The sequence below is a fragment of the Eptatretus burgeri genome, chromosome 2, assembly GCF_056783735.1.
Source record: "Eptatretus burgeri isolate ZD-2024b chromosome 2, Ebu_testis_v1, whole genome shotgun sequence".
NCBI lineage: Eukaryota > Metazoa > Chordata > Myxini > Myxiniformes > Myxinidae > Eptatretus > Eptatretus burgeri.
Window position 1 is genome coordinate 96,421,453 of NC_140962.1, and position 27,500 is coordinate 96,448,952.

General features: G+C 45.6%; 2 protein-coding genes across 3 annotated transcripts in view; one reads left to right on the plus strand and one right to left on the minus strand.

Moving 5' to 3' along the window:
* The window catches only part of TMEM115 (transmembrane protein 115), a 42,721-nt gene extending 39,552 nt beyond the window's left edge, over nt 1-3,169 (minus strand). The window contains exon 1 of the mRNA XM_085870392.1: nt 2,958-3,169. The gene's annotated coding sequence lies outside the window, so the exon portion shown is untranslated. The remainder of the gene's footprint in view (nt 1-2,957) is intronic.
* Nucleotides 3,170-4,053: 884 nt separating this feature from the next.
* The window catches only part of PSMA5 (proteasome 20S subunit alpha 5), a 52,727-nt gene continuing 29,280 nt past the window's right edge, over nt 4,054-27,500 (plus strand). Inside the window, exons 1-7 of one of the 2 annotated variants that reach the window (XM_085870403.1) lie at nt 4,054-4,206; nt 4,433-4,467; nt 10,126-10,192; nt 12,179-12,305; nt 12,389-12,456; nt 16,169-16,276; nt 16,649-16,707. In XM_085870403.1, the coding sequence (XP_085726529.1) occupies nt 4,439-4,467; nt 10,126-10,192; nt 12,179-12,305; nt 12,389-12,456; nt 16,169-16,276; nt 16,649-16,707 (458 nt within the window). In that variant the 5' untranslated portion in view covers nt 4,054-4,206; nt 4,433-4,438. Of the gene's footprint in view, nt 4,256-4,432; nt 4,468-10,125; nt 10,193-12,178; nt 12,306-12,388; nt 12,457-16,168; nt 16,277-16,648; nt 16,708-27,500 lie in introns of both variants that reach the window. The other variant, XM_085870402.1, reaches the window with a different exon arrangement.

Sequence of the window (27,500 nt, forward strand, 5' to 3'; positions counted from 1 at the left end):
CGGATCCGTCCACAACTTTTTGAGATATCCTGTACACAAACAGACAGAAAGGGGTGAAAACATAACCTCATTCACCTTTGGTGGCGGAAGTAAAAATGCCATTATAATAGACTGGGCTATGCAGTCAGCGAGTGCTGGGTTCAACCACCATAAAAATATGGCATTTGGAAAACAAAGTCCAGCCAGGTTGGTTCCAACCAAGGCACATATTGATTATGCATATATGTGTGTGTGTGTGTGTGTGTGTGTGTGTGTGTGTGTGTGTGTGTGTGTGTGTGTGTGTGTGTGTGTGTGTGTGTGTGTGTGTGTGTGTGTGTGTGTGTGTGTGTGTGTGTGTGTGTGTGTGTGTGTGTATCTACTGATGAGCCAAAACATTAGGACCACTGACAGGTGAAGTGAATAACTGATTATCTTGTTACAATGCACCTGTCAAGGGGTGGGATATATTAGGCAATAAGTGAACAGTCAGTTCTTGAAGTCGATGTGTTGGATGCAGGAGAAATGGGCAGGAGTAAAGACCTGAGCGACTTTGACAAGGGCCAAATTGTTATGGCCAGACGACTGGGTCAGGGCATCTCTGAAACGGCAAGGCTTGTGGGGTGCTCCCGGTCAGCAGTGATGAGTACCGACCAACAGTGGTCCGAGTAGGGACAAACCACAAACCGACTACAGGGCGTTGGCCACCCAAGACTCATCAATGTGCAAGGGCAACGAAGGCTATCCTGTCTGGTCCAAACCGACAGAAGGTCAACTGTCGCACAAGTCAGAGAATATTTTAATGGTGGTCACGGGAGGAATGCGTCACAATCCACAGTGCATCACACCCTGCTGTGTATGGGGCTGCATAGCCACAAACCAGTCAGAGAGCCCATGATGACCCGTCCACCGTCGAAAGCGCCTAAAACGGGCACGCGAGCGTCGGAACTGGAACTTGGAGCAGTGGAAGATCACCTGGTCTGATGAGTCCCGTTTTCTTTTAGATTACGTTACGATTACTGTTAGATTACATTATGATTGCGATTACTTTTAGATTACGATTACAATATTACGCTCCCAGATTACGTTTTCTTTTAGATTATGGCCGTGTACAACGTACGTGCACGCCGTTTACCTGGGGAAGTGATGGCACCAGGATGCACTGTGGGAAGACGACAAGCCGGTGGAGGGAGTGTGATGCTCTGGGCAATGTTCTGCTGGGAAACCCTGGGTCCGGCCATTCATGCGGACGTCAATTTGACACGTGTCACCTCCCTAAACATCGTTGTGGACCAGGTACACCCTTTCATGGCAATGGTATTCCCTGAAGGCAGCAGCCTCTTTAAGCAGGATAATGCACCCTGTCACACTACACACATTGTTTGGGAATGGTTTGTGGAACATGATGAAGTGTTCACGGTGTTGCCCTGGCCTCCAAATTCTCCAGATCTCAATACGATTGAGCATCTGTGGGATGTGCTGGACCGACAAGTCCGATCCATGGCGGCTCCACCTTGAAACTTACAGGACTTGAAGGATCTGATGCTAATGTTTTGGTGCCAGATACCACAGGACAACTTCAGGGGTCTTGTAGAGTCCATGCCTCGGCGGGTCGGTGCTGTTTTGGTGGCACATGGAGGACCAACAGCATATTAGGCAGGTGGTCATATTGTTATGGCTTATCAGTGGACATATGTATATTGTGTGTGTATATATATATATATATATATATATATATATCCCCCCCCCATATCATCCCTCCATATGGAGTACTACCGGACTCTATGATAAGCACCATTGTGTCTCTGTCTTCTTCTTCTTTTTGTGTATGGCAGCTTAGCTTCCAGGTAGCTATCATTTCTTGGAAGTGCGACTGTGTCGCTGATGCAGTGCCCCTCTACCAGTACACACTGGTACTCATTTTTGCTGACCTCGGAATGATGACACAGGCTGAGTCAACTCCCTGGCGTATTAATTCAGCAGCCGACGGGGCTTGAACTCAGGACCCTAGGATCCCAAGCCACCACCCTAACCACTGGGCCAACACCAGGCTCATTGTGTCTCTGTGTCTGTCTGGCTATCTTTGTTCCTTATGCACGGCCACATCTTCTAAGTTTCAAATTCCAAACTCGGGGTACAAATACAACTTTGTTTGGGAAGTAACACAGGCTATGCAGCTGCTGACTCACGGTGGGTATGGGGAGGGGGGCTCACGGTGGGTATGGGGAGGGGGGCTCTCACGGTGGGTATGGGGAGGGGGGCTCACGGTGGGTATGGGGAGGGGGCTCACGGTGGGTATGGGGAGGGGGCTCACGGTGGGTATGGGGAGGGGGGCTCACGGTGGGTATGGGGAGGGGGCTCACGGTGGGTATGGGGAGGGGGCTCACGGTGGGTATGGGGAGGGGGCTCACGGTGGGTATGGGGAGGGGGCTCACGGTGGGTATGGGGAGGGGGCTCACGGTGGGTATGGGGAGGGGGCTCACGGTGGGTATGGGGAGGGGGCTCACGGTGGGTATGGGGAGGGGGTTCACGGTGGGTATGGGGAGGGGGCTCACGGTGGGTATGGGGAGGGGGCTCACGGTGGGTATGGGGTGGGGGGTTCACGGTGGGTATGGTGAGGGGGGCTCAAGGGGCCTGTCATCATGTGTGACATATCTAGCGGGAAGGGACATCAGGACGAATGGGGAGCAAATGGAGGGGAGGACAGAGAGGAGGGGGTAGAGGGGGAGAAGTGGGACGTGTGGACGAGGAGGGGAAAGGTGACAACACTCGATGTATCCGGGTCGGCTCTGCTAGTCATCGATAAAACATAAAACGGGATAAACTACCATGGTTACTAACGTACACCTGAATCAAGTGTTACAACAACAGGATTTCGCGATCGAACCCGATTAATAAACAGTTTGATGATCAAAAGTAAAAAGATACATTTGAAAAAAGAGGGAAAAAAATAAAATAAACACCAAACAAATCTGACAAACCAGAGGAAAGGGAAAAAAACAGAAAAACCACTCCAGCAAATCTTGTACTTGAACCAGCGCCCAGGACCCTCTGTTCAGGGCTCACAGGTTGCTCGCACTGGGCGCGCTGTGCGAATCCTGACAAGAAGAGGCACAAAAAGGGCCGAAAACCGCAAAAATGCCCCAAGCTGCGTCCGCCATTGCAGCGCTCGACGTGATGTTCACCTGTCGGTGAAGTCATTTCCTTTGAAAAGGTTTTAAGTATTTGTCGATGCTTATTAACCTCTAGTATTTAGTGCTGCACTCAGTGTTCGTTGAAAACGCTTTAGATTTACGAAAACGAAGCAGTGGAGAAAAATCTGCGTGTACACCACCTATGATTGCATTGCCGGTTACACCGCCACATCCTCAGAGGAAATTTAAATATGGAAAAAAAAAAAAGAAGGAAATTAAATCATCATTAAAATGAGGGATAAAACAGGAAGAGAGTAATCGATTCGCTTTCATGAACTGCAATATCAGGAAGCAAAAGAGCTTCTCACACATTCTCACTCGGTTCAACCTTTAAAATAAAGCGAACATTGCACAACTTTGGGGTGGCGACCACGGGACTGACTGTTAATTGATGATTTAAATCAAAAATAATGAAAAAAAGTAAACGAAGTTAGAAATTATATTCAGGTAATTTTTTTCCAGCATATACACCGTATGCTTGAATATATAGAATATATACACATATATAGACGAGGTGGGATCAGAGTATTCGCTCGAGTCTGAAACTTAGGGGGGGGGGTGTTCAGTTTCCAAGTTTCTCGCAGAGCGCTCGCTAAGTGGCTTAAGCACTCAAGCAAGCACTCCGTGCGGAACCGTTGATAAGGAACGGCTGTTTTGGCAAGCGATAGCTCGCTGCTTGGTAAATAAAGGAATAGAGCACAGACAAAGAACCACAGGTTCGGAAAATGCAAGCGCAGGGCCGGAACGACCTTCTCTTGGGTTTAAGTTAGTGAAACAACGTGCTACTAATACACCACCTCGTGACTTAGTTCACTTTTATCAGATATAATAGAAGCATGAAAAACATTCCGTGAATGCTACAAAATTAATAAAACAAGAAGCTTTAATAAATCATAAAAGGGAATGAAATAATATAACAGTTTTAGTTGAGGCGGAAGTGGAAAGTGGTGGAAGCAATATTTACATTTTGACGTGTTGTACGGAATTTCCTGACTAGGCCTCTGCGTGAGTCGGCACAGCTTCACCACTAGTCGAGGTAGGCCTCAAGCTCTGATTCATTTTCTGCCGCCAAGAAAACTGCAACGGTTTGTGGGAAATTTTGGGTGATTGATTATGTAGTTGTACAGACTTGCTTAACTAGAACCTAGTTAACGTCTTCGACTAGAAACTCAACAAAGCCGAGACTCGTTGATTCATTATATATCAGTGAAAGTTTGTCGTTCTGACATTTTTCTGTATTTTTTTTTCCCGTGTCATTGCAGGTGAACATGTTTCTCACTCGTTCCGAGTACGACAGGTGAGTTCCATGTATTTACAGACGGTCGATTTGAGGACGGAGTGTGTATTATATGCAAGTCTTGTTTACTATTAATGGAGCAAACGTGGATGTCACTGTAACTCCAAGATTGACGTTTAACAGTTCTTGGGCCTACGTCGAGGTTCCAACCCCAGTACTGTTCCTAATTGGCCACGGAAGGCCAGCGGACGAGCACGGACTTTTATTGGCCTCACTGCGGTGCATGCACTCCAGGGGTGTGTTCCATTCACAGTCAGGTTGCTATCGCTTGTCAAAGCAGCCGTTCCTTATCGACTGTTTTGTTGGAGTGCTTGCTCGAGTTGCTTAAGCCGCTTGGCGAGCGCTCCACAAGCTGCTTATCTCCGCAATCGAAGGTGCACGAAGGTTATGTTGGTGTGGTGCCGGGTTCGGTGGTGAGGACGCCGCGAGATGAAGCAGTTGCGCCGTCTTCCACCGAACACCGGAATTGAAGGTCGTAACCTTCGGATAACTCCGAAGGTTACGGGTCCCTTAGTGGACCGTGAACACAAATATTTCGACGGCGTGGGGTGGGTTAATTGTCTTATTACAATTTACCTAAGTACCCACGCCGTCGAACTACCGGGGAAGCCACACCCTCGGCCGACTTTGTCCGAACCGAGTCGCTGTTACCGACTCGGGTCCGGCGTAACCGAGCGGGGATTACCAAAGCCTGCCGAACCAAATGAACAATTTACGGCACAAACTGCCTCCCTATTTCTCAAGCCCGCACCGTGCTGGGTCAATGACAGAAACGACAGGCAACGAGCTGGTACATTTAACACGGGGTTTATTTATAATGGGGAGAGGGAGACAAAGCGCAGAGTTACCCGAATATAATCAAATGTACAATGATGCAAGGCACTTATACCGTTTCTACTTAAAAACTGGGCCCACAGACACACACACAGATCCAAAAAGAAATGGACCCCTCCTGGTCTTTATTCGGTCCTCCAGCCGAGGAGGATAGTTTAACTGGGGGGACAGAGTTCCGAGGTGTACCTGGCTACGTCGTGCGGCTTGCCGACCTGCCCATGTGGAGCCCGGGATTCTTGGCGGGGAAGTCGGACGCTCCGACCACCAACCCACACGCTCCAACACAAACCACGGTGGGACTCGAACCCGCATGGTCAGCTTCACACCAAGCGCTGAGGAGCAGACCAGGGACGAAGACCGACGATCACGACAAGGAGCGCCCAGCAGACCAGAACACACGGAGGGGGGGGGTGGAATCCGCTTTCTGGAAACTCGCCTCCGGATTGGACGGGGCATTTCGGGTCTCATGGTGGCCAGCCGTGATTGGAGGAGGGTCACGGTAGGCGGGGAAAAACACGCCCCTTCTGGGCTGAGTCTCTGTGGCTGTTTTGGCGCTTCTCTCTTCTTTGTCGCTTAGTCGAGACATTCTTCTTTCCCTGGGCGTTCTGGCTTCCCATTGGCTGGGGCACGCGTGTGATGCTCGCCCTTCGCTCATTGGGCAGAGGAAACACTCCATACCCTTTTTTGGAGCGGGTCTCTGATCTGAGGCGAGTGATGGAATCCCCGCCCACGTCTGTGCTCAGCACGCATGCGCGTGAGGAAGGCCAATGATGGCAGGAGTGAAGGAGGATGTTCTTGTTGTTGGATATTAATTCTAACTAAAAAATAACTCGCAGCGCACATACACTTAATCACCCATTAAACATAGGGACAGGACCCGAACTTTAAACACATACATATCGAAATAACTGAACTGAGGGGACTCTGGCTGTTGTGTGCAAATGGCTGCCAGATTCGTAACAATATTTTCACCCCCTGTCTGTCTGATTGTCTATGAACAGGATATCTCAAAAAGTTATGGACTGATTTGGCTAAAATCTGGTGGACAAGTTGGGTGTATGACAAGGACTAATTGATTAGATTTTGGTGAAGATCTGGATTAATCCGGAGTGTTCCAGGGTCGGATTCGGATTTAAAAAAACTGGTAATAAAAAAAATGAACCCACTCGTTACCGTCCGTCTGGCCGCACATTCGCCTTAGGGCCCCCCTGTGCTCGCCTTGCGGGCACCTTGAGGCTACCTTGCGTCTGCCTTAAATTCTATGGCCGCCGCAGGGCCCCCTTAAGGTCACCGTGCGACATCAAATCAAAGACCATACAGCAACCCCACGTTTTCGGTCTCTACAATTTCTAAATACGCCGTGTGGCTCCCCGAAAAATAAAAACATATATGACTGCTACATTGTGTGACCGTGAAAATACTGTGGCCGCCGTATGATTGCTAGTGGCCGTAGATTTTGGAGACCCCGCGGCCGCCGTGGCAAATGTGACTTCGGCCTAACTGTAAAACAGACTGTAATACAAAGAGATGCACATGCAGAAAGTATAGTCTGCATTGCAGTGCTGTTTGTGGAGAATGCCGGGGGACAAGTTGTGCCAACTCACAGCTACCAGATTTCACTGATGACTATAATGATGACCTTGATTGGCATCTTCCATAGGGTATTAATATGCCTGCAATGAAACACTAGCTAAAGAAGTGATTGTCATAAATTTGATCACAAAATATCGATATTTGGTGGCCATATTGGATTTTATTAAATTCATTCATCCATTTTATTTAAACACATCCAATCAAAATATTAATCTATCCCAAATTTAGCCTTTGATCCCCTCAAATATTCTAGAAATATAAACCGCTCAAACCTGTTGTCTGAGAGTTAATATATGGCAAAATATTGATATTTGGCAGCCATATTGGATTTATGCAAATGAAATGTGTATCAAAATACATCCAAGAAAATTGTTCAATACTCAATGCATTCTTGTATGCAAAAGATATATACTAGAAGTTGAAATGGCTCAAATATATCATCTAAGAGCAAAGATGTGGCAAAATATTGATATTTGGTGGCCATATTGGATTTATGCAAATGAGATTTTGTTCCAGGGAAGTTTAAAAGTATTCTAAATGCATCCTTGTATACAAAATACCCATTCTAGAAGTTGAAATCACTCAAATATGTCATCTGTGAGCAAGATATGGCACAATATTGATAATGGGCCGCCATTTTGGATTTATGCAAATTAGACGTATTTCCACAACAGGGATTTCTTAGGACTTTTAGTGTGGTGTTCTGGGGACCTCATAGAAATGCATTGCGCTAAAAAAAATTCTGTTGCAATTTGTTCGCGATCAAGTGAAAAAATGGGCGAGATTGCCTGGGCTATTACTCTGCCCTCAAGGCATGAAAAAGCAGAAATATTTTGTCCAAGGACTGCGAAACAGGTTTTTGAAAATGGGAATAAGATGATTTGTGTTCTACAATATTCGAGTGTACAATTAAATTTTACAAAAATTAAAAAATGTTTTAAAAGCTGTCGGAAAAAAAATATTCGAAGTTTACCGCTATTGATGCGGCATCTTTCACACCACCTCATTTGACATGTTAAATTAGTTTGTCGTGCCTGTTGTTTGTGTCCTTTATGATTTCCATCAGAACAGTAATTTTCCTGCTTGGGATGATTTCAAATTCTGTTTGACTGACAAGACAGGTAGACAGACAACAATATTACCTTACTCTGTGTACACGTGTGATCGGGATGAGATTCTGTACAATTTACCAAATTCAGAGCTAAGCTGCAGGTTCGTGTTGCAATTCGTATTTTGCAGCATTCAAAACGTAAAATTCAATTGAAATTAAGTAGTTCCTCGATCATGGACCGATGTTTGTAGACCAACAGACAGGCAGAAAAAGTGAACCAGTTTCTTAATCCCGCTTCTTGCTTTGCTTGCATGGGGTAATTATTCCTTTGCTGCAGCAGTGATGACATGCAATATTTTATAAATATACCTTATGATACTGTTGCGGATTCGCGCCCGCCGGCGTGCTGACGGCCACGTAACTCGAATCGCGGCACGTCGCCCACCGGACGGACAATCCAGTCGTGACCCTCTCGGACTAACGCCGGGAACCTGTCACGGGTGGACCTTTCGGTCTCACCACGATCGTGCCAATCGGCCCCCGCGTGGGATAGGGTTGCTCGCCAAATTCGACCTACCTAAGTACCCACACGGAGGGTAGACCGGGCGATCGCACCTCGCCGCAGGTCGACTTCGGACACAGGCCACTTTAAGCGACCCGTTCCGTACTATCGGGATAACCGAGCGGTGTTATTCGTCGGCCTCGACGGTTCGATTAATTATCGGGCGTTTTAGCCCACGACCAACCCTTTACGTGAAGCAAGATGGAGATTCAATGAAAGGAAAGACGAAGCGAAGCGGGAAAACAGTTCAACATGAAGCACATTTATTTCGCGATGAACGGAAAGCACACATATACAATTCCACCAAAAGCACATGTAAAAGAAGAAGACAATGCAATATTACACAATAAGCAAATGCAACAATGCAGATCTATCCGACTACCGGGCACACGGCAACACTTATACAATTTTACTTCACAGACGGTGCCGACAACACATATTCCCAAAGCAAAAGAAAAGAGAACCACCCTCCAGGATGAGGCGGGCCTGGGGCCGAGACCGGGTCGGGCCTACCGTCTGATGATGAGACGCAGAGCGGCGGTGGCGCCTCAACTCCGCGGGCCTCGCGGACAGTGTCTGGTAGGGGGTGGGAAAAGGGGCCCCCTTTGTCGCACTATCTCAGTGCGGGGGGAAACAGGAGGGGGTTGCTGATGCTCGGGGGAAGGAGGATATCACCCTGTCTCGGGTCCCGTGGCGAGCGTCTCCTCCTCCACCTCGGTCGCGTTGCTGGCCTCTCCCTGTGCAGCTCCCGGCACCGACGCGAGCACCCCCTCGTCCGCCTTCGCCGCCGTCACCTCTCCACAGCTCCGTCCTCTTCACTCTGACTAGTACCACTTCTTTCCAGCTCCACCGACGACTCTCTTGAACTCCGCACACTCTCAACTTCCAACTGAACCCACTTGACTGACGAACGCAGCCGTTTATATAAGCCCCGTGGCTTCGCTCTTTCACCCTTGACCCTTTGCCTCCGACCCTTCACCTGGCTCCCCATTGGCCCGAGGAAAAGTGGGCGTGAATGCTTTTTGATCCATGAATTTGCATATAGCGACCGCCCTCCAACGCCCTGGAGGCGGGGCCAAATCGCCCCTCGCTCACCGATTGGACGGAACAAAAGTGGGCGTGAGTCGTTTTTGATCCGTTTTCTGCGGAAAGTCTGTGATGTTTTTGAACACGCTGCTCGGTGCGCGCCCCGCACGAGTCCAGCATCGGCGCCCACGAGTGGCGCGAGATGGTGTGGATGAGATGGTGGCGAGTTGTGACGGTAAAGGTCGTGGCGGTTGTGGTGAAGCGGCGTTGTGGTTGGTGGTTGTTATTGTGAAGCGGCGTTGTGGTTGGTGGTTGTTGTGGTTGGTGGTGGTAATAATGGCGGCTGGTCCAAAATAAAGATAGTAAAAGAAAAACGGCTATCCTGAAGAGTCGCAGCCCGCATGAATGACATTTATTCCCTCTAGACAACGGGTTTGGGCCTAACTACACATATACTTACAGAGATATCTCACCTAAGGGACCTGAATGGTGGTTTGTGAATTTCGTCAACCACAACAATACAAAGGGGGTTTTTCTTTTTCCGTTGCGTGTTTGCTTACAAAAATAACAGTTTTTCATACGACTCTCCCAGGGGTGTGAACACCTTCTCTCCGGAGGGTCGAATATTTCAAGTGGAGTATGCGATTGAAGCAATCAAGGTAAATTGGGGGTTTCAACTCTCATGAAACTTCATGTTGCTGTGTTTGAAATGCTGATTTCAACTCCCATGGAGCTTCGCGTTGCTGTGTTTGAAATGCTGATTTCACTCTCCCATGAAACTTCACGTTGCTGTGTTTGAAATACTGATTTCACTCTCCCATGAAATTTCACGTTGCTGTGTTTGAAATGCTGATTTCAACTCCCATGGAGCTTCGCGTTGCTGTATTTGAAATGCTGATTTCAACTCCCATGAAATTTCACGTTGCTGTGTTTGAAATACTGATTTCAACTCCCATGGAGCTTCTTGTTGCTGTGTTTGAAATGCTGATTTCACTCTCCCATGAAATTTCACGTTGCTGTGTTTGAAATGCTGATTTCAACTCCCATGGAGCTTCGCGTTGCTGTATTTGAAATGCTGATTTCAACTCCCATGAAATTTCACGTTGCTGTGTTTGAAATGCTGATTTCAACTCCCATGGAGCTTCTTGTTGCTGTGTTTGAAATGCTGATTTCACTCTCCCATGAAATTTCACGTTGCTGTGTTTGAAATGCTGATTTCACTCTCCCATGAAATTTCACGTTGCTGTGTTTGAAATGCTGATTTCACTCTCCCATGAAATTTCACGTTGCTGTGTTTGAAATGCTGATTTCACTCTCCCATGAAATTTCACGTTGCTGTGTTTGAAATGCTGATTTCAACTCCCATGGAGCTTCGCGTTGCTGTATTTGAAATGCTGATTTCAACTCCCATGAAATTTCACGTTGCTGTGTTTGAAATACTGATTTCAACTCCCATGGAGCTTCTTGTTGCTGTGTTTGAAATGCTGATTTCACTCTCCCATGAAATTTCACGTTGCTGTGTTTGAAATGCTGATTTCAACTCCCATGGAGCTTCGCGTTGCTGTATTTGAAATGCTGATTTCAACTCCCATGAAATTTCACGTTGCTGTGTTTGAAATGCTGATTTCAACTCCCATGGAGCTTCTTGTTGCTGTGTTTGAAATGCTGATTTCACTCTCCCATGAAATTTCACGTTGCTGTGTTTGAAATGCTGATTTCACTCTCCCATGAAATTTCACGTTGCTGTGTTTGAAATGCTGATTTCACTCTCCCATGAAATTTCACGTTGCTGTGTTTGAAATGCTGATTTCACTCTCCCATGAAATTTCACGTTGCTGTGTTTGAAATGCTGATTTCACTCTCCCATGAAATTTCACGTTGCTGTGTTTGAAATGCTGATTTCACTCTCCCATGAAATTTCACGTTGCTGTGTTTGAAATGCTGATTTCAACTCCCATGAAACTTCACGTTGCTGTTTTTGAAATGCCGATTTTTTTTTTGATGTGACTTTCTCATTTCGGAGTTCACTGAACTTGAAAATGTGAGCTATCATTTGAGTGTTGTGCTTCCATAAATGCATTGGTAATCTGTCTACCATGTTGAGAACCCAATATTGGTACACAGGCCAATAAAAATTGACCTTTTGTTAGAAGAAAATTTTGAGTTGAAATGGGAAAATTATAAAATAAGTGGCTGTATCAAACTTAAACTCATTCATTGTTGTGGGAACCATGCAGCAGGTGTCGTATTAACTATTGCCACATGGATCCTGATTCCTGACCAACAGGACTTGCCTGCCATGATGTCACATTCTGTCGTGTTCCATACAAGCAGATCAAGAAAAGCAACTTGTTTTTTTAGGCTTCTGATGCAGTTATGATAATGATGGGGGTATTTTGGTTGTTTCATATGAATGGTCAGTTTAGAATCTTTTATGAAATTAATTTTGATTTTTTTTAAATTTATTTTTACGTTTACTTGTTTGTACACATTGGGATTTAAAAAATTATTTTTCTCTTCCTTTCCTTATTTCCTCCTATTGCTGGAAGAAGTTGTGCATCCTGATTATATTCCAACTGGCTTGCCTGGATTGGTAGAGGGTTATTTAAAAAAAAATTGAATTTTGCCCACTCTGCACTTCACAGCTTGGGTCCACAGCTATTGGCATCCAGACAGCCGAGGGTGTTTGCCTGGCAGTGGAGAAACGAATTACTTCACCGCTGATGGAACCAAACAGCATTGAGAAGATTGTGGAGATTGACGGTCATGTCGGTGAGGCGAGATTCTTTCTCTCGGATAGCCTATGACTGTTGTGTTGCTGGTTGTTAGTCAGATGTGGTATGTGTGGTTTGCAGGTTGTGCCATGAGTGGCTTGATTGCCGACGCCCGTACGCTCACCGACCGTGCCCGTGTTGAAGCACAGGTGAGCACCTGAGTTGGTTGACATGAGGTATTTGTTTGTTTGTTTTTCAATGACTTGTGCACTTATGATGTGGTTTCTGCTGTTTTTCTTTGTATAATATATATATATATATATATATATATATGTATGTATATATATATATATGTATGTATATATATATATATATGTATGTATATATATATATATATATGTATATATATATATTTTTTTGTTACTTGGGAATTTTTCAAATGCGCATATGGATTAAAGTGTTTTAATTATAAAATTATGTACATTCCCAGCATAGCACAGCCATTATGGTACTGCTTTTGAAATTGAAGAAACATTTTTCAGGTGGGGAAGAGAGAAGGGCTTTCAAATTAAATTTGGAACAAAGATGGTCATTGGCGAATAGATGAATAAAACAAGCTGTTGTACACCGGTAATTACGAAATCGGTGGTTGCGACCTTGCCCTTTTGGCCCTCAAAAACAATATAGGTATCCAGTTTTTGATTGAAGCAATTCAATGACCTAATGGTTAAACCCTGTTCAAATTTCAAGTCAATCGGATGAAAATCGACAATTTTATGTGACCTTGACCTCGACAATAAGCTTCCAGGTTTTGATTGTTGAACAAATTCAGTGACCAAATATTATGTTCAAATGTTAAGTCAATCAGATGAGAATTGCTGATTTTATTTGACCGATTGACCTCAAACATTGGGCTTCTAGTTTTTGACTACCTCTACCAGGTGGTTAAGTTTCGTGAAGATCGGTGTCGAATTGCAACTTGTAGGCGACTGACATACAGACAGAATATCAGACCAAACCAACTAATATACTTGTGAATCTTCGATTTTTGCAAGTAATAAAAATGTTGAGAGTTGAAGATATTAGTTCTGTCATGCAGAACCAAAGTTTATGAATGCCCAATCTTTGTTGCAAATGTGGAAAAACATTGGCAGTGTCACATTGCCAAAAGAGGCCAGTAAAATGATTATCGCCAGCCAACATTGCAGTCAAAATTCAAGATATTCATTAAAAAAAAACATATACATTAGTGCTGGGCCGATTATAAAATTTGACTAGAACCGATTAAAAATAAATCAATCAATAAAAAAAATAACAATCCACCGATACCGATTATAATGACTTGCTAGTGCATTGTGCACACATGAAGTGGATACCATGCCGGATCAGTGTTGTGCCCACGATTGACGAGTGGCTGTGAATCAATACATTTTAAATCCCTTCTCTAATCGATTGGTGTGTCGAATTGCACAGCATCCTGTCATTTTTAAACAAACTATGAGCTACCGTGTGCTCATTCGATAAGCTATGGATAAGGATAAAAATTAAAACGGTTCATCCTTGTCTGGTCATGTGAAAAGCAAGTTTTGTACATAATACAGTATAGGGAATCCCCGAGTTGCAAAGGATTCCATTCTGAACAATCGTTAATACAGTAGTAAGTAAATCGATCGGCTATTGACTCTGTGTTATAAATGGTGATTTCAGTGCACGAGTGGGGCCTATGCACACCTGGTGATTGAAGAAGTTCAGTGGGAGACCAACCATTACCTTGTTACCTGTGCTCGCATCATCCAGAATAAGGAAAATATCAAGTTTAGGAGTTTTAATATTTAAAGGCCACAAAGCTTGAATTAGTTTTGAGAAAGATAGGTTTCTCTGCCTTGTCAGATGAAAGTTTATTTTATCATATGCTGCACAAGTGGCACTGAACAATCCAGAATACAGTCAACCCTCGCCATCCGCAATTTCATGTATCTGCGCTTCCCTTTCAGACACCCTTTCTCTTCGTCTGCGATTTCACGTATCTGCGCTTACCTTTCAGACACCCTTTCTCTCCGTCTGCGATTTCACGGATCTGCGCTTACCTTCCAGGCACCCTTTCTCTTCGTCCACGCTGATACTCCTGCGTATCCGCGGATAAAATGATCTCCTCCCACCTCAAACTCCTTCGGTTTTCATACATTTTTTTTAACACTTTCAACGTTTGGATAACAATATTTTCCTTCATTTAACATTACCTGTTAAAACACAACTGTACTGTATCGTCGGAAAATATAAAAATTTGCCTTCTGCGTCCTCCAGGAACATCCTCCCACTGCGGACAAAATAAACCCCGCCCACCCTGACCTCGTTCGTATGTCACAAGTTTTTTTTTTAGTTTTTTTTCAACACTTTCAATGTTTGGATAACAATATTTTCCTTCATTTAACATTACGTGTTTCATTATAATTGTACCGTATCGCCAGAAAATATGCCAATTTGAAAATTTACATTCAGCGTCTTCCATCATCTGCCGCACGGCCGCATCATTGTCTTCTGGCTGCTTGGCGGTTGGTGAGATGTGATATTTTATTGTGATAAAACTTTGTATCCTGTTTATTTAATCATCAGTCCAAAATGTCCATTAAGTGGTGCATCTGCTGAAGAGCAGAATAAAAAAAGTGATGACGGTGGAAAAAAGTGGAACTATTAGATCGACTTGAGAGTGGTGCACGTGTTACTGTGTTGGTGAAAGATGACAATGTCAATGAGTCCACCATTCATTACATTCGTCAATGCAACGATAAAATTCGGGCGAGATCAACATAATATATCTCCACAAAGGGAAGAGCATCATAAGTTAAACATCATAATATATGTGAGGGATTTGTGGGTCCCTCCTGGGAGATCGATCGTCTCCCTCCGTGCCATGGTTATGGTCAAGCAGAACTAACTGGGTCAACCCACCAACAGTACTCCAAGCAGTAAAGGCTTGTGATGGTAAATGTTACTTATTTTATCTTATTTCACTCAATTGTTTGTATTTTTCAATTACGTATGCCTTTTAAAAAATGTATTTATGATCTTTGGACGTATGTTGGGATGCTGGAACGTATCTCGTTGACTTACACGTTATAAACTGTTTGCCATTCACAGAAGTTTAGAGGAACGTAACCCCAGCGGACGGCGAGGATTTACTGTACTCGCAAGCATCCCAGAATACTGTTAGTCCACCTTTGAAATGTGAAAAAAAAATTAACTTAACTGGTGCTTTGATGCACTCTGGTACACCTGGAACGTATGATGTTGAGACGTTCTTGGCCAGGAAGGATGTGCAGTTGGTTTTACTTTTTAACTTCAGCAGCGCACAAGCGATCGTGTTTTCCTTTGTCCTTGTGGCTATTTCTAAAGCGATTGGTTATTACATATGAATCGGGTGTGCTTTAGAAAGGTTATGTTGGTTCTTTTGTGAGTTTAAAAGCAAAACAAATTTGATGACACTCTATTTCTGAGCTGTTTGTCGTATTAACCTGTTTCCCAAATTACTGAGCCAAATTTTGTTTTCTGTCACACGATGATTGCCAGCTGTTTATAAAGAATAATGTTAATGCACATCTCCTTGAAATGCCTACAATGCAACGTTGTTGTTTTAATTTGTTTGTTGAAAAGTCACTTGAAACAAGGATGAAAGTTCCTCAAGGTTTGTGGGTTGTATACAGTACATAATGTAATCGTTAATCGGCATTCACCCTGACTCCAATTGGCTGATGCCGATTCCTGAAAAATTGCAGATATCAGCCCAGCACTAATAAATATAATATATATTTATTTGTAACTGGTAGATTTATAAAATGCCTTCAACTGGTGTTTACATGCAATCTTTCATTACACAGGGCATCTTTGGGTTGTCCCTTTTAAAATATGTATTGTCTTGTGCAGAACCACTGGTTTACCTACAACGAGCAGATGACTGTTGAAAGTGTGACCCAAGCCGTTTCCAACCTGGCACTGCAATTTGGGGAAGAGGATGCTGAACCTGGAGCCATGGTACGTATTGATATCGACATGCACCACACCCAGCAACTTTTGTTCTAACATGCATTAACCATGGCACAAGAGCATTGCTTGATGAAACTCTCCTATCCCTCCTCCTTTGCCCTTCAAAAATAAAACGTTGTGTTTTGAAAGGCCCGGCTAACTTTGATGTTCCTGGGGTTTAAACGCAATCCAGTGATGATGCAACTACCGGACTTGATTCGCTTGCATATGCTAGAGCTTGACAGACTGTGGGACTGGTTAGAATATTTCTTTCACCACTATGATTCTTCCCACCTCAACACTGCAGACGTGTCACTTGATGTCTGAACACTTTCTGATAAAGGAAAAGTAATTTTTGTAGTTGTATTATATTTTCTGCAGAGCCGTCCCTTTGGAGTTGCCCTTTTGTTTGGAGGTGTTGATGAAAAAGGACCCCAGCTGTGAGTTTTTAAAAACCATGCATCTCTACCACTCTTACATCTCCCTCATTTAATTGACAAAAGTTTTTTAAAGCTCGACTCTGTCTGCGAATTGCCTCTTCCTTGATTGTGAAATTTATTCATACGAGCAAAGAACACGTCCTTGTGGACAAGTTGAGATATTTATGTATGTATGTATGTATGTATATTAACCCCCCCCACCCCCCCCAGCATTACATGTGAGTTGATTCACCCACAATTCCGGCCAGGTTAATTCCCCCAGAGTTGACTATTTTAGTTTGACTTGTCATACGCTCTCACACCCAGAGCGGTGCTATGCCACAATATCGAGCTTGAGAGATTGGGGTTCTCCCCCCACCCTGAACCCTTGAAACGATTATTGCTTTACCTCCTAAAACCCTCCCATGCACTGCAACACACACATCCCCTTCTCACAACTGAACACTACCAGTTTAACTCGTTTCAACCAACAGTTCAGGGGTACATACAAGTCAAACAATCACACAACATGTACAGTGCCATCAGAAAGTATTCACACCCCTCGACTTTTGTCACTTTTTTTTTATTACAGCCTGAACTTAAAATGGATTACATTTAAATTGTTTTATCACCGATCTACACAAAACACCCCACAATGACAAAATAAAAACATGTTTTTGGAAATTTTTACAAGTTAATTAAAAATGAAAAGCTGAAATGTCTTGCATCAAAAAGTATTCAACCCTGTTGCTATGATGCTCCAAATTGAGCTCAGGTGCATCCATTTTCCTTTGATCATTCTTGAGGTGTGTCTACATCTTGGAGTCCACCTGTGGCCAATTCAATTGATTGCACATGATTTTAAAAGAAACAACCCTTTCTATATGAGGTTCCAAAGTTGACGGTGCACGTCATATCAGAATCTCTACTATGAAATCCAAGGAACTGTCCATAGAACTCTGAGATAGAATTGTGAGGAGGCAGGGATCTGGGGAAGGGGATAAAGCCATTTCTAGAATGTTGGAAGTTCCCAAGAGCACAGTGAGCTCCATCATTAGGAAATGGAAAGAACATGGAACTACCCAGACTCTTCCTGGAGCTGGCCGCCCGACCAAACTGAGCAACCGGGCAAGAAGGGCATTGGTCAGGAAGGTGAACCCACTGACCACTCTGACAGAACTACAGAGTTCCTTGGCTGAGATGGGAGAACCTGCCGGAAGGACAACAATCTCTACAGCATTTCACAAATATAGGATTTATGGGAGAGTGGCCAGAAAATAGCCACTCCTGAGAAAAAGGCCCCTGACAGCACACCTGGAGTTTCCAAAAAAGCATGTTGTGGAAGAAGTTGTGTATCCTGAAGTGGCTGAGGAGGGTTGCAGGCAGAGGGAGCAATGTTGGAGAAGAGACGGTGAAAATAGACCGCTAACCTGTCTGCAATGTGAATGCAACAGCCCTTGTGCTTTGGCATCATCATGGGAGATTCCAATAATTTAGAGAACTTTAGATTCCACAGAATCCAGGGGATACAGATGTGATGCTGGGGCACCAAGCCCATAGCAGAGAGCAGTACTCCAGTCCTGAAGCTATTGACAAAGGTCTTGTAAACTGAGTGGCTTTGATTTTTCAAGGAAATACTTTGATAAATGGAGGATGCCCAGATTGCAGCTGACTGAGGCTGGCTAGCTTATGTGGTAAGCCAAGGAAAGATCATGGCTGATGGTGAGGCCTTGAAGTTCAGGAGACTGAACCTCTTCCAGTGGATGACCAAGGAAATGGATTGGAGAGTTAATTTGATGATCATTCCAGAGCAATAGGGTAAGACTGAGATTTTCCATTTATCAGGCCAGAGTCAAATCATTTTGCGATCAGCAGAGAAATGATGCAACTGCTGTCTGCCGAGCAGAAATATGTGGTACTGTAAGACACAATGTGGAATTGTCTGCAAAAAGGAAGAGTTTTCCAGAGCATCGGAGAGGTCATTAATATCGATTAGAAACAAGACTGGGCCCATAACTCATCTACAACTTTTTGAAATATCGTGATTATACTGGATATCGTTTTTGGCCCCATCTCGATGGTGTGTAATCAGTTATAAAAAAATTCAGAAATTATGGAATCCGGATCTTCACCAAAATGTAATCAATTCGTCCTTGTTACACACCCAACTTGCCCACCAAATTTCATCCAAATCCATCCACAACTTTTTGAGTATCCTGCACACAAACAAACGATCAGATATAGGGGTGAAAACATAACCTCCGTCAATCGTAGATGGCGGACGTTATGATGGATTCCATGACTTTGCTTGTAATTGGAAGCAAGATCACTGACCTCTGCTCTATTTTATTTTTTTCAACTTTCTTTTGGATGGAAGTGATTTTTTTCCTGACTTCCATGCAGAAAGGAGGTGGTCAGAAGAGGACAGACTGAATATGGCATATAGAGGAGGAGTAAGCAGAGCAGCAGAGCATTAACTCATGACTCATTACCCTAACAGCAGACCAGGATTTGATAACATGGGCACCAATGCCATTTGGACCCATCACTGAAGCAGGGTCAAGGTCGTACTGGGGTCTGGCGATTTTAGATCGATGTACCGTTATTGGAATTCTGAATATACCGATATACCGAAAAAAAAAAATCGGTATGAAAAAACAAAAACCGTTATATCACCAACAAATCGAAGAAAACTTTTCACAATCTTTAAATACCATACATAATTTAAAAAGCTTTGATGCGCTCGGCATCACGGCTGAACATGGTACGGAACAGTGAAACGTTTGACGTCAAGATGTAGCAGGAACTCAGAAGTACAGTAGGTTTTAACTTTTAACCCTCAACGTCTGAGCTCATCAGCTCCGTACAAGTAATCACGTTTTTCTTTCCCCTAGTGGCAGTTTTTTCAGTAATTGCTAATTGGTTATTTATATGAATTGGGTGTGCTTTAGCCTGGGCCGAGTCGGTGATCCACGATAGCGACACCGGTATGATCATACGGGTACAGCGTTCCGCGATAGTCATACTGGTACGGCGAAAGCGATAGATCCCGACCTGTGCCGATTACCAATACTGATCTCACTTTGAAACAAAATCATTTTAATACAAGTTGAAGTTGGAAGTAAAATAACCATTATTATCATGAGGAGGGGGGAGGGGGAGCCCCAGCCCCATGTGGGAATATGTACTTTGAAAAATTACCGTGTCAATAATTCGTATTCATATATGATGTACACAATGGACCATTGCATATTGTTGTGGGCCAGGGGTCGGTGACGAGAACGACCACGAGGTGGGGAAAGCTTGCGTCGTCTCCCACCAAACTCCCCGGAATTGTAGGCCGTCGCTCAGATGACTCCGCGAGCCGGCGGGTCGTTTAACCGACCGTGGAGCACCAATATCTCGACCACGTGGCGTAGGGTTATTTTGTCTCGATCCAATGTACCTAAGTAACCATGCGGTCTCGGCTACCGGGAATTCACGCCCTCAGAACGCCTGGCCGAACTGGATTCACTCTACCGGCAGCGGTAAAATTACACCTACTGACTACCACTCTGCCACCCACCTTTCCGACTCGGATGCAGTCAAGCGGGCCTGCCCAGGACGTCCCGGCTACAATTGTCCGATTACCGGGGATAAAACCCCACCTAAACTCGGGTCCGAACCATGCTGGACCAATCAAAGAAGGGACGGAAACGGACTGGGGACATTTCTCATAATAATTTATTTACAATAAATGAAGACACAAAGCAAGACTTAACGCGAATATGCAAGCAAGGTATATTTACAATGATCCAAAAACACTTATTCAGTTCTACTTATAAGACTAGCTCACATGCAGACACACACACACACACAAATGAAAATAAAACCAGAGTTCTTTATTTGACCCTCGCAGCCGAGGAGAGAGACGAGCTGGGGGTCAGAGTCCAGCTGGGTACCTGACCGGCAGAGGAAAGGGGTGCTCCGTGATGCGGCCCTGACAAGGGTCGTTGGTTTGGTCCCCAGTTGCACGTGTGGGACTCGTGGTTCGTGGCGGAGCTCGAGTGGTATGGAGGGGGGTCAGGGTCGCTCTTTCCTTTCCTTGAAGAGGGCCAGCAGACACGTTCGCCACCTTCATGACCTTCTGCTCAACCCTCCGCTTCAAAAGAACTGCACGCTCAACAACAAAACCTCCGAACCGTCGAACCTTCGTAACAACCCCAAAAACACCACCTCTATCTCAGAGAGTGCTCGGGAATTTATGGACCTCCCTCAATGGGGCGGGGCTCACTCGAACAGACGTCACTCCCTGCCCTGATTGGGCAGGTTCCCATGGACTCGCCCTTCCTGGGCGGTGTTTCGCCCCCTGCCGGGAAACCCCACCCACTCTTCCACGCGGGTTCGTACTTGTCGAGCAACAGCATCAATGTTGCAAAGGTCGTCGTGAAAGAGTTACAACGTTTGTGGGAGCCGAGAAACCGGAACCGCGAGATCTTGCCTTGGCACGTCAGGGTGCGAGAAGGCAGCTGGTTGGTGGTGGATCATGGGCCGAGGGGTCATGCAGATGGGATGGTTGTTAGATGTAACAACCTAACGAAAAGAAATCAACGCACGCCTTTGATTCTCCCACTAGACAAAAGGAAGGGGATCTGACTACACACATACTTAACGACATAACTGACTTTTGGGACATCTGAATGTTGAATGCTTATGGTTTCCAGATCCGTAACAATATTTTTGGAATCGGTGTAAAAAAGATTAATTTAATTTTTTTTAATTTGAAAATTATACCGATGATACCGGTATGACCCACCGGGACATCTACCGATGGAGCCGAGTTCATGCAGAACTTTCTTTACCTTCTTTGGCGTGAGACGGTCAAGTGGACAGTGGTTGTCTGGGTAAGCTGAGGACGGAACGGAACGGGTTGGGTTGGGTACACAAGATTTGGCTGCAAAGACAGTTTTCTGCCTTATTTTGAGCAGTCTGCAGTGATGCCTTTTGAGGTTAAGGACAATATGGAGGAGCATACAGTTGAGATGGAAAGGAAAGGGTGATCGCCAAGACTGCAACAACTACCGAGGGGTGACGCTGCTCTCAGTGCCGGGCAAGGTCTTTGCTCAGATAATTCTTGATAGGGTTCGCCACCATCTGCTTGAGCACCAGCGTCCAGAGCAGTCAGGCTTTACACCAAAGAGGTCAACGATTGACCGTATCCTTGCACTTCGTGTCCTCATCGAACGCAGACGAGAGTTTTGGCAGGGGCTGCTTGCAGCCTATGTTGATCTCTGTAAAGCGTTCGATTCAGTGAATCGGGATGTCCTCTGGAGGATTCTTGGTCTTCGTGGGGTGCCACCAAAACTGATCGATCTGATGTCTGAACTCTACTCTGGTACTGAGAGTGCTGTGAAGTGTGGTGGTACCATCTCTGACTTATTTCCAGTTGTTACTGGAGTTCGTCAGGGATGTGTACTTGCCCCCACACTTTTCAGCACTTGTATGGACTGGATTTTAGGGAGGATGTCGGAGAGATCAAGTTGCGGTGCATCGTTTGGCAATGTCAAGATCTCGGACCTTGATTTTGCAGATGATGCAGTCATCTTTGCGGAGACTTTAGACATCCTCTTTGGGGCCCTCGAGGTGCTGAATGAGGAGTCGGAGCCGTTGGGATTACAGGTTTCTTGGGTCAAAACTAAGATCCAGGCTTTCGGTGACATCTTGGATGCTGCTGTCCTGTCTGTGTCTGTTTGTGGTGAGGATGTTGAGGTCATGGAGAGATTCACTTACCTTGGCAGTGATATTCATGTCTCTGCTGGCTGCGAGTCAGAGGTCAATAGACGTCTGGGTCGGGCCTGGGGAGTCATGGATTCACTGGATCATGGGGTGTGGCGCTGCCGGTACCTGTGCGGGAGGACGAAAGTCCGAGTCTTCAGGTCCTTGGTACTTCCAGTCTTGCTCTATGGGTGCGAGACTTGGACTCTGACCAAGGATCTGAGACGGAGACTTAATTCCTTTGGTACCAGAGCTCTTCGGAGAATCCTTGGCTATCGCTGGTCGGATTTTGTGTCCAACGAGCGGTTGCTGAGAGAGACTCGGATGAGATTTGTTACCTGCATAGTCCGTGAGCGTCAGTTGCGGCTGTATGGACATGTGGCTCGTTTTCCTGACGCTGATCCTGCTCACCAGATTCTCTCAGCAAGGGAGTCTCATGAGTGGAGGAGGCCAGTGGGCCGACCACGTGCCTCATGGTTGCAGCAGGTTGATCATCTCAAGGAGATGGGGATGGGCCTGGTATCTGCCTGGGGGATGGCCAGACGGAGGCCCCTGGAGTACCGGCGGAAAGTAGACGCAGCGACGTGCTGTTCTGGCACATGCTCCCATACCTGACCTGACAGTTGAGATATTTGGCAAGGCACCAACATGGCTTGGAGAAAAAAAAATTGGCTGCAGAGTTCAGCCTTCAGATTTGGAAGAAGTTTTCTGTCTTGCCGAAGGATGGACACTTCTTTTTGGATTTTACATCGTGACTTAAAATTGCCCTCAGTCGGGTTAGCCTTCCATGTTGAGAAAGCAAGCTGGTTGCCGACAAACGCTCCACCACAGGATTGAGTGCAACACGGCTGAGATGGGATAATCGCAGATGGGATGGGATAAAACGATGCACTAGAGATTTTGCTTTTGTGCAAGTATTCCCAGACATAATTGATAGCAGATGCCATGCAGATGGCAGCCTAAAATTTTGTGCAAACGCAGAATGCAGTCCATGCCAGTAATCCCATGGAAACAACCATATTCTGCAACATTGAGGTTGCTCCTTCACAATAGCCAAAAGAGACGTGGTCAGCAGAGCTCAGTGAGGGAACAGCAGATGTTGGTCATCACCAGGTCTCGGAGGGAGGACATGCCAGCTGTAGAAGTGTGTGTATGTGTATATGTATATGTGTATATATATGTATATGTGTATATATATACTCAGTATATCATGAATATATACACATATACTCCTGAGTCTCTGAGCGGGGAGCGTGCCCTCGGCAAAGCACCAATATTATCTGATTAGATTTTAATTAGGGCGGCCGAGCGTTTTAACTGCTGGTGTGTGCCGACAATTTTTTTGGTCACATCTGTGGTAATTTCCTCCCAGTCCATCTCGGCTCGAACAATGCTCGACCAATAGAAGGAAAGGCCAAACATGGACAGGTTGGAAAGACAAATAAGTTATTAATAATAAAACAATAAATAAAAAGAACCTTTTATTTGCTGAGGTAAATAAAGAATTTCAAAGCAAAATCAATCAAAATGCCAGGAAAGAGACAAAGAGCAGATGCTTATCGGGTGTTGACTTACTTGCTGCTAAACACAGACAAGGATACCAGCAGATCATTCAGGGAGGGGGAGAATCTTCTCGCTCACCAGAAAGTCGTCCGTGAAGTGAAAATGTCCTGAAAATGCATGCGTGCATGTCACGTTCGTTGGCGTGCAGCCTCTCTTTGGCGTGCAGCCTCTCGCGGGGCAGCCTTGAACGCCAGTCAACATCTGGAGGGCACTGAGAAAATCCGTCGCGGGTTTCGACCCTGGTGCCACCCGTGATCGACCGGTGCCTCATTTGTTGGTGGCACCGCTCACACCCACACGCGCACCACACGCTCGCTTGCCGAAGCACTTGGAAAGGCGAATTGTCTCGTCGGTGCTGGTCAGACACCCGCTTCTTGGTCGCTTCTCTCGCCCTTTGCTTTTTCTTCTCTCCTTTCGCTTTTCCTCTCCTCACTTTTTTCCCCTCAGAACCTCCCTCTTTCGCTGTTTCCTCACTTTTTTCATATCACAGAACGTCCCTCTCAACGCCCCTCTCCTCTCAGAACGCACCTCACGCTTTCTCTCTCGTTTCTATATCCCCGGGCCGTCTCCACGGGGTGCCGTGTGCCCCAAGCTCACCCCGCCCCACCGAGGGACGGTTACCATGACGACCCGTGCACTCTCAAAAAAGGCGGGCGTCGGAGCTCGCGAAAGAATGCTGCTGAGGAAAAATGAGAGCGGGCTTCAGAGCTCGTGAAAGAAATGTTGCTGAGGAAAAATGAGAGCAGGCTTCAGAGCTCGTGACAAATGTGTGTGAACGTGTCTGTCGTAAAGAAAAAAGCTTCCCATAAGAGAGGGGATCTATCCTTTACCCTTCTCAACACATCACATTTAAGATCCCATTAGACATGGGGATGGGGCTAATCTGAACATGCATTTAAGGAAATAACTGCCTGAGGATCTGGATGTGTGGATGCATTCATCAGACCTGATTCTGAAATCCGTAACACTACTCTTTTTCCCTATCCCAGACTCGTCCTGAGTCGTCCAACAGCTGGCGACATCGGTTTAAAAAAAATAAAGTAATAATAAAATACAACATTGCAATTAGCACTACCCGTGTGACATGCAGGTGAAGTTTTTTTTATTTTTTTTTTTTATTTTTTTATTTTTTTTTTGCATACATTGTCGAGGCTCTTATTAGAGCTAACACACAACTCGCAGCAAGGGGGCATGAGATAAGCAGGGCGGGAGTGGAAGGGACAAAACAGTGGGGAACAGACACATTAGGTGAACTGTGGAAGGGAGAGGGATGGGGATGGGACGGGGAACATGGCGAAGAGAAGATGGACACTACAGGGACTTTCAGGAAGGAAAGCAGGGGAATTGAAGGAAGTGGGCTTGGGTGGATTATCAGGGGTAGAAAAGATCGAGGATTTGGATGGGGGATGATAAGAGGTGGTGGTGAACAGCTGTTTTGAAAGCCTGGAGGGAAGAATGGGAAAGAATAGAGTGAGGAAGTTTATTCCAAAGGCGGGAAAAAAGAGGAATGAAAGAGTGAAGATGAGCACTGATTCGTGATTTTGGTAGTTTTACCAGAAGGGGGTTGTTGGCGAACCTTGAGCGCCCTGTGGAAATGTGGTGGGGACAAATCGCAGAGAGAGCAGTGGGGGCAAGGCTGGAGAGGAGTCGGTAGAAGACAGAAAGACCACCGACCAACCTGCGTTGATTGAGTGAGAGGCCCAAAGACTCAGCTTCATTGCGGGAGATGCCGATGATCTTAAATGCCCTGGTTTCGACAGCGTGAAGCCGAGAAAGGTGGGAGGCAGGAGCACCAGCCCAGAGGGGAGAGCAGTACTCCATCAGGCTACAGACAAAAGCTTTGTAAGTGGTCAGGAGCTCAAGAGGGCCGAGGAAGGACTTTGCACGACGGAGGATTCCCAGTCGGCGACTGGCTTTTGAGGCGAGGTTGGAAATGTGACTTTCCCAGGAAAGGTCATGGCAGATAGTGAGACCCAGAAGCTTGAAAGAAAAGACTTCTTCCAGAGGATTGTTGAGAAATTGGATGGGGGGGTTTTCTAAACGGTCCTTTCGAAGAGACATAGTGAGAGTGTGAGATTTGTCTGGATTGAAAGACATGTTCCATGTGTTGGACCAGTTTGTGATTTTTATCCAGATCTGCAGTGAGCGAAGAAGCTGCTGCTTGCCAGTCTGAGGGATGACAGATGTTATGGCAGAGCGTGGAGTCGTCGGCAAAGAGAAATACAGGATTTTCCAGAGTCGGAGAGATCATTGATGAAAACCAGAAAAAGAACAGGGCCCAGAACGCTACCTTGAGGAACTCCAGCCTGCACAGGAAGAGGGGATGAAAGAACTCCATTTAGGGCCACACGTTGACTGCGACAGGAGAGGAAGTCTGCGAGCCATGAGTGGAGATGGCCTTGAATACCATGGGAAGAGAGTTTGGTGAGTAGTGCAGGGTGCCAGACTGTGTCAAAAGCACGTGATATGTCCAGGGATACGGCTCGGATTTCCTGTCTGGCATTGAGGACCTCCATCCATTGATGGGAGAGCAGAAGCAGCATATCCAGGGTGGAGTGACCTTGTCTAAAACCAAATTGATGATTGGAAATCAATCCATTGGAGAAGAGGAAGGATTTCATGTCTGAAGCGATGATGGATTCCATAACCTTGCTGATGAGTGGGAGAAGGCTGATTGGTCTGTAGTTACAGGGATCTGTTTTTGCACCTTTTTTATGCAGGGCAGTGATGTTAGCAGATTTCCAAGCAGATGGCAGATGACCTTGGGCAAATGAGAGGGTGAATAGAACAGAGAGAGGGTGAGCAAGAGCAGAAGAGCAGGCTTTGAGGACACGTGGGCTGATGCCATCTGGACCGGTTGCAGAATCTGACTCGAGGTTTGAAAGCAAGCTCCACCTTGTCAGGAGAAAAGGACACAGAGTCCAGGGACAGTTGGGTGCGACTGGGTAAAGTGGGTAGAGAAAGTGATGGGTTTTGGACACAAGATTTAGCTGCAAACACCGAGTTTAGACATTCAGCTTTATCATGTGTGGTATAAGCAGTGCGGCCATTTGAGGTAAGGGAGGGGATGGAGGGGGAACATACACCAGAAACAGATTTGATTAAACGCCACCAGGATTTTGAGGAGGGAGAGAGGTTTGAGAGTTCAGACTTGAGATGAGAAAGATGTTGTTTTCTGGCTCTCCTGAGGGTCGATACACACTTGTTCCGAGCTTTGTGGAAAGAACTGAGATTGCCCTCAGTTGGGTTTGCTTTCCATGAGGCAAAAGCAAGTTGTTTCAGGACAACTGCCTCGCCACAAGCTTCAGTAAACCAAGGGCGGGAGGAAGGGTAGGACAACTGAAGACGAGAGGAGATTAATCTGTGCATGAGGGAGAGCAAGTTTCTTTGAAAGAATTCCCAGGATGAGTTGATGTTTGAGAAAGTAGTGATAGGAGACCAGTCTGTAAGTTTGATGGCTGCTCGGAAACCCTGCCAGTCGGCTTGAGTGAAATGCC